At 43.6% G+C, this 7,500-nt stretch overlaps 3 protein-coding genes across 4 annotated transcripts in view; 1 reads left to right on the top strand and 2 right to left on the bottom strand.

Moving 5' to 3' along the window:
• Positions 1-199, top strand: part of LOC134195357 (uncharacterized) — a 2,431-nt gene extending 2,232 nt beyond the window's left edge. Inside the window, exon 3 of the mRNA XM_062664375.1 lies at positions 1-199. This exon is cut by the window's left edge and continues 373 nt beyond it. The gene's annotated coding sequence lies outside the window, so the exon portion shown is untranslated.
• LOC134195356 (lysophospholipid acyltransferase 7-like) overlaps positions 1-3,565 on the bottom strand; it is a 7,529-nt gene extending 3,964 nt beyond the window's left edge. Inside the window, exons 1-3 of one of the 2 annotated variants that reach the window (XM_062664373.1) lie at positions 3,218-3,565; positions 3,004-3,130; positions 1,421-2,835 (exon numbers count right to left, since the gene is read on the bottom strand). In XM_062664373.1, the coding sequence (XP_062520357.1) occupies positions 1,723-2,835; positions 3,004-3,130; positions 3,218-3,429 (1,452 nt within the window). In that variant the 5' untranslated portion in view covers positions 3,430-3,565 and the 3' untranslated portion in view covers positions 1,421-1,722. Of the gene's footprint in view, positions 1-1,420; positions 2,836-3,003; positions 3,131-3,217 lie in introns of those variants that run through there. The other variant, XM_062664374.1, reaches the window with a different exon arrangement.
• LOC134195355 (2-aminomuconic semialdehyde dehydrogenase-like) overlaps positions 3,469-7,500 on the bottom strand; it is a 6,492-nt gene continuing 2,460 nt past the window's right edge. Inside the window, exons 4-9 of the mRNA XM_062664372.1 lie at positions 5,736-5,973; positions 5,364-5,468; positions 4,845-5,019; positions 4,713-4,785; positions 3,886-4,022; positions 3,469-3,719 (exon numbers count right to left, since the gene is read on the bottom strand). Of these exons, the coding sequence (XP_062520356.1) occupies positions 3,573-3,719; positions 3,886-4,022; positions 4,713-4,785; positions 4,845-5,019; positions 5,364-5,468; positions 5,736-5,973 (875 nt within the window). The 3' untranslated portion in view covers positions 3,469-3,572. The remainder of the gene's footprint in view (positions 3,720-3,885; positions 4,023-4,712; positions 4,786-4,844; positions 5,020-5,363; positions 5,469-5,735; positions 5,974-7,500) is intronic.

Below are 7,500 nucleotides of genomic sequence, written 5' to 3'. Positions count from 1 at the left end.
TTTTAGGTAATTAAATAGTTTTAATATTGAAGTAATTTATGACACATACAGGGTGTGTCTATAGCCGATGGTTTGTGTAGACATCTGATTGAAATGCTGATAGTGGTTTTTTAAAATGATCAAATATTGATGTAATGGGTTTGGACAACTTGTGGGTTTTTATTAGGTGTGTATGTGTAATGGGTTTAAGTTATTGTCAGATGTGTGTCTGCTGTTAGAATCTCATTTGGTGTTGTTGTAGAACACACGGGCGCGGGCGCATGCACACACACACACACACACACACACACACACACACACACACACAGACACACACACACACACACACACACACACACACACAGACACACACACACACACACACACACACACAGACACACACACACACACACACACACACACACACACACACACACACACACACACACACACACACACACGCCACTATGACAGCGTTTATTACCAAGTTGTGTGGTTGTGAGTGAAAGTGAAATTGAATGTGGTCTACATACCCACATATCATTCATAAGCTTAAGTACATGTATAACATTCCAAACGGTCACTCTGCCCAGGAGATTCAAGGTTGCTAACCCATATCTATTCTAACACAAACCAATCAAGTCTTGGTCAATGTTGGTGTTACCTCTGATGACCAAGTTGAAGAAGACTTGTCACGTGAGACATACTCATTAGGAGAATTTGAAGTGTTATGAGTTGTCTTCATACTCTAAACTTTTCGAGTGATTTGTGTTACAAAAAGGTGTGGTTTTTGCCTACAAATTAATTAATTAAAAGGTAATCTAATAGGTAATCTTGGTTGGAAAGTTAAGACCTGAAAGTATAATTGTAAAGTTGTATGATAATATTAATAGCTTTGACAACTCGTATGATGTTGGCCATGCGCGCGGTGGTCCGTTCCAGAACAGGAGCGTTTCCTCCATGACAGGAGGTCAACTTCGGCCAGTTGAAAAAAAGGCAGTAACGTACCCGGACCTGGCAGGCCCCATGGTGAACCGCCAGTGTCCTTTTCACCTTGCTTTCTCACTTTGCCTACAACAAGGTTCTGGCATTTCTTGTAATTTATTATTTGCGGATTTGATTTAGACTTCAATGTTATAACTGAAGTGTGTGTGGGCACTATGAATTGACAGGCACTACAGTTCAGTCAGATCAGACCAATGAAGTTTTCATGTTCCAAATTTCAGACACGAGAAACCGGACCAGAATATATGATACTTTGAGCATGCTCGGTTGCAATTACACATCATGATTACAAACTTGAGATAACAAATGGACAGTAAACCAAGTGATGCTGATACAGAATACAGAGAAACAGTCGCGTGACCACATGCACTGTTGACATCTGTGGAGCTGATGACAATGAATGATGACAGTACCGTACACCAAATCTTTACGGCAAGCATATCATTACACATGCGAGCATTAATTTTATTTTTATTATGCTCAAGCTAGAAAATGGATCAGTGAATCCGAGCATCAAGAAATAGACTGGTCTGGTCGTATTTTAAAAAAACTTATTCTACAGATATTAATTATTGATTTTAATAGCTTAAAAATAAATCAAGGCCCTCATGACCCTGAGAATAAATCGTCTGTAGAGTTAGCTGTAATCATAAAATTACAGTAAATCAGTATCCGACCAAACAGTAGCATTGTTATTAATGACATCATCCTGGACATTCAAATTCCAAACACTTAAAATCAATCCGCCTTTTCCCGCCTCGTTCCACCTCCTGACTGCTTCTCTACCGATCGCCTCTTACTCGGCACAAGCAACATGATGACAAGCATAACAACACCAAATATATGATAATAGAAATAGTCAGCTCTCCACACAGCAAGCGTGGGACTCACTTCAAGTAGAATAAATCCAACGGCGACATACTCAAACGAATGCATTCTATACATCTGCCCGATGATGTACAACAGAGCGTACGTGAATCGGTTGGCTTTCTCCCACAGTGGCTTACAAAGGATCGCAAGCCTCGATTCCATTGCACCATAGATGGTCGTCGACAGCAGGCAGAGATAGTATCCTGGGTATATGCCATGCCAGAACGAGCTGACTAAGAAGACGCAAGCGTATCGCAAGCTTTTGATCGGAAACCGCTTATAGACATTATACACGAGCCACGTCTGTACGGTCATGTTCCAGTGCTTGATCGAGTGGCCCATCGTCACACAACTCTCTATCTCGTAGATGTCGAGATTCCGAACGGATTCGAATGAGTGTGTGTCTCCATTGCTGGCGACGTGGTTGGAATTACAAATCGGGACGGTCGGACCGCGACCGGGGAGACACTTGGCGTCGAATGGATAAGCACCGAGAGCTGCTGTGATGCACGACGATTCGGCAATGAGCCATCCGATATAGAAACGCAGACGAAAACAGAGAAAAACGGGGATGAGATAGAGGTATCGATATGTGAACCCCCACATGCCGCCGAGTTCGAGAAACTCCTCCGTTATCATTTGACTGTCTGGAAATGCGTTTCCGACGATGAGAAATATGAGGCCAAAAACGGGGAGTGGAGAGAGACGACGAAGAGCTGGGACGACGGTACGGATGTTGTTGGTGTCGGATCTGTGGATCATGTGGCGATACAATTTCAGTTGGACGAATGGTCCGGTGAAGAGGCCAATGAAGCAGTAGATGTAGCAATAGTATTCGGTGAGGGAAACGGTGAATGTTGTTGGGTCGTCGAGTGGATGATTGGGACCGAGCGGACTGTATGTCCAGTTGGCGTTTTCTTTGTCTGACTTGCTCTTCGCTGCAACGTCAGCATCGTGGGCGTCGAACGCGACTGAGACAACCTACAGCCATGTGGAGCTAAATTATGTTGTGGTGTGTGTGTGTGTGTGTGTGTGTGTGTGTGTGTGTGTGTGTGTGTGTGCGTGCGAGCGCGTGCCTGTGTGCATGTGTGTGTGTGTGTGTGTGTGTGTGTGTGTGTGTGTGTGTGTGTGTGTGTGTGTGATAATGACCTTCAATGTCAGCAGCAATTGAATCGCATTTGTGTACGGCAATGGATACTCCACACCAAAGAACGCCGACGAACGAAAGAACAACAGATACCCGAATGCAAACCAGAACCCAACAATGTGACATATCCTGACCACCAATACAACAAACAGGAAGGTCAAACAACCGGAAGTGACGTCACAAAATAAAACACATACAATTGATGAAAAATCTCACTTTCTGCTCATGAATTTGATGATGAGGAAAACGGACGTGGAGACAAACAGCGAGTGCCATATTTGTGTGCCACAAATGTAAAGCGCCATGCAAAATCCTGCCAACCCTGTGAAGAGGAGACGGTGCTGCGGACGGTTGAGACGTTTGACTGCATGACCTAGTAATACGGACGAGAGGAGTAGAGCTAAGTATACAGCGTCGTCCCACTTCATAATATAAGAATATGAGAGTCCCGGATAATCTTGCCTAGGTGTCTTTTTAGCTCGCGCGGCTATGTGCACGTGACATTTACATTGGGTTGAATTAATTAATTAATTAATATTAGTAGTTGTCTTTGTTGGTTTGGGTTATGGTGTTACAGTTTGATGCAAATTGTTTTTTTCTCGGTGAAAAAGTTGATGGAGTCGTCGACTCCCTCTCGGCCTATTCCTGATGCTTTCATTCCTCCAAATGGCATGTTGAGATCTCGAACCATCCAACAGTTAGTCCACACTGTCCCAGCCTAAACAGATACAATGGATTAGGCAAGGTTATATATAATACGTGTGTGTGTGTGTGTGTGTGTGTGTGTGTGTGTGTGTGTGTGTGTGTGCGTGCGTGTGTGTGTGTGTGTGTGTGTGTGTGTGTGTGTGTGTGTGTGTGTGTGTGTGTGTGTGTGTGCGCTATACTTGTAGTCTTTGTGCTACTCTGTGAGCTCGTGAGATGTTCTCGCTCCACACACAAGCTGCTAGGCCGTATTTTACATTGTTGGCTCGCTCAATGACTTCTTCTTCATTAGAGAAAGGAACAATGCAGACGACTGGACCTGACGGGTAGAGAGAGTGTGTGAACAAAGAAGAAATGATGCGCGCGCACGCACATGCACACACGCGCGCACACGCACGCACACACACACACACACACACACACACACACACACACACACACACACACACACACAAGAGGATGGTGGTGGCACTCAGATCAGGAGAGAAAGGTAAGAGGACAGAGCAGCACATGATGAATTTTTGTAACTAAAACGATCACAGAGGCAGCTAGATAAACAAATAAATGAACAGGACAGACAACAGACAGATGGACAGATAGCAACATGGAAAGAAATAAGAAACAGACAGACAAACCAGACAGACAAACACACAGCAAACAAGACAGGCAACAAACAGACAGACAAACAGACAGACAGACAAAAGGACAAACAAAGACAGACAAACAAAGACAGACAAACAAAAGGACAGACAAACAGACAGACAAACAAAAGGACAGACAAATGGACAACAAACAGACAAACAAACAAAAGGACAGACAAACAGACAGACAAACAAAGGACAGACAAACAGACAGACAAACAAAAGACAGACAAATGGACAGACAAACAGACAGACAAATGAACAGACCAACAGACACACAAAACGAAAGGACAGACAAATGAACTGACAAACAGAAAGATATGTATTACAGTAATACCCTAATACGCACAGCTACCACATCTAATTACCAAATATCTCTTCCTGCATGCAACGCCCCAAATCAGGCACATTCGTGATGACAGTTGGCATCATGAAATATCCCTCCAAACACAAGACATCATCAGACCACAATCATTGCCATCACCATATCTCACTCTTACTGCTTTATTCTTGTCTGGCAGCTGAATGGGTGAGTCCACCCCTTCACCGCAGGCAATTGTGCCGCCTTCTTGTTTCGCCAATTTGACATATCCTGTCACCTTTGCCAGATGTTCCTTACTGACTAGAGCACCCATTACTGTCGAGTCATCATCAGGGACGCCAACTTTGATCTTCCTGATGATAATGGATTTTGTGGGAAATGTTTAATTGTGTGACAGTTAGAGTACAGACATGAACAGAAAGACAGGATGACACAAAACAACAAAAAGGTAGATTTTGTGAGGCACATAAACAGGCATACAGACACACAAATATGTCAACAGACAGACAGACAGACAGACAGACAGACAGACAGACAGACAGATAGACAGATGGACGGACAACCAGACAGACACACAGACTGATGGACATACAGACGGACAGACCGACAGACAAACAGACTAAACCAAAGACAAATTAAAAAGTTTGTAACACAGACAGCCAGACACTGCCATCTCATCCTACAGTTTGACTATTACTTTGTTTCAGCTACAAACTTGTCCAAGAACTCTGAAAATATTTTGTTGTGCACAAAGATGCGGCTGCTGCAGAGGCACACCTCTCCCTGATTGGCAAAGCTTGATCTGCAGGATGCAAGAAACTCACTTGACGGTAGTGACCATTATGTAATTTATGTAATCGCAGACACACAAATGGCACACACACATACACACACACACACACACACACACGTGCGTGCAAACACACACACAACACACACACGTGCGTGCAAACACACACAACACACACACAACACACACACACACACACACACACACACACACACGCACGCGCGCGCGCGCACACAATGATACCCAGGTCAGAAAAATGTCACACGATTGACCACCTACCGTATTGATGTTGGGACACATTTGTTCAAATCGGCATCTTCAAACACAATCGATGGATTCTTGCCACCAAGTTCCAATGATTGTTTCTTGCAGAATGGAGCACATGCGATGGCGATCTTTTCAGCCGTTGCTGTGCTGCCAGTGAATGAAATGAGAGGCACGTCTGGGTGTTGGACAATGGCAGCGCCTGTTTCTGGGCCTGTGCCAAACACGAGATTGCAAACACCAGGTGGCAGTCCTAAAGAGAATGGACTTATTCATCTTCTAATGACAGTTGATTGCAATAGCAATTGTCACTGTCTGTCTGTCTGTCTATCTGTCTGTCTGTCAATACATATATTTTCACACATCATCGCTATTACAGTCTAAGACAATTAGAACTAAAATCACAAAGACTAAGAGCCCATAATGGGCTACTTTATCAATCTATCTAATTAGCAAAACACGGTTCAGTTGAGTCCTTTGATCGTACTACTCTTCCTAATTTTTTACATAAAACATTAGCATTGCATCTTTGTAAAGCTATTGATAAACAGCGACGCCAGTACGTCTTGAACTCTCTGCCATTTGATCTTCCATCTTCATCTGTTGACTGGTGTGACAAGCGATTGAGAAAGTCAACAGCATCTTGTCCCCATCTTCCAAAATGTTCGAAAACCAAGGCAATGCAGTTAGAGGTGCGACCCCACATGTTCCACTCACCACCATATTTCTGTGCCTTTTCAAGCTCTCTTTTGGATGCAGCTGCACCACCTTCCAAAGCTGCTTGAGAAAGAATCTGTTGTGCCCATGGGTGAGCCACAGAAATGTCCAATTCGATATCGCAACCAGATTGTGCATCAAATGCAATGATATCAGGTCTATCATTACTATTAATGTAGCAATTCCTTGGTTCCCTTTGGTGTGTCATTTTAAGTTGTTGTAGGCAGCTGCTCCATACACTGGACAGTGTTTCGTGAGTCCAGACAGGTCCGCCCCCGCTCTTGCATGTTAGAAGGTGATAGCCATCTCTGTCAACATCTTTTCCGCATTCACAGGTTGACACAACAGATCCCAAGGGCATTTCACAACCCAGTCTCAAGCGTGTTGCAAGACGAAACTCGCCAGGCTTTAATGCAAACTTCGCTGATTGTGGTATTGAGTCAAGCCACGCACCTGCTCCTGTTCCCTGAAGAGACCTAAATCTTGCAGAAGAACGCTTAGATTGAGGGTTTGCAAGAATAGAAGATACAATGTTGTCAGTTCTTTGCAAGTTCAATTTTTGTTGTAACTTTTTAGTGTTACACATCAGATCAGCTAGAGATTTGTCTTCAGGTAGAGCGAGATGAAGCTGATGACTAATGGATCCAACAGAAGTACAACTTGAAATTGGACAAGAGATGTTCTTGATTGGACTAGTGAGATCTCCAAACAAATGAGGAAGACGACTTAAAGAGTGAGCCCAGCTGTCTTTCTGTGTGTCTGTCTGTATGTCTGTCTGTCTGTCTGTATGTCTTTCTGTGTGTCTGTCTGTCTGTCTGTCTGTCTGTCTGTCTGTATGTATGTCTGTCTGTCTGTCTTTTGTGTGTCTGTCTGTCTGTCTTTCTGTGTGTCTGTCTGTCTGTCTGTCTGTCTGTCTGTCCATTTCATTTATTGAAACACAAACTCTACGTTACATTTCTAACACTAAATACAAGAAATCTACTGAGTTCAGCTTTAGTTTAATGCAAACTGTCTGTCTGTCTGTCTGTCTGTCTGTCTTTCTGTCTGTCTGTCAATACATATA

The sequence above is a fragment of the Corticium candelabrum genome, chromosome 20 (genome assembly GCF_963422355.1).
Source record: "Corticium candelabrum chromosome 20, ooCorCand1.1, whole genome shotgun sequence".
In the NCBI taxonomy this organism is placed as follows: Eukaryota; Metazoa; Porifera; class Homoscleromorpha; order Homosclerophorida; family Plakinidae; genus Corticium; species Corticium candelabrum.
Note: the sequence above shows the minus strand (reverse complement) of the source record. Positions and strands in the feature narration are given on the sequence as shown.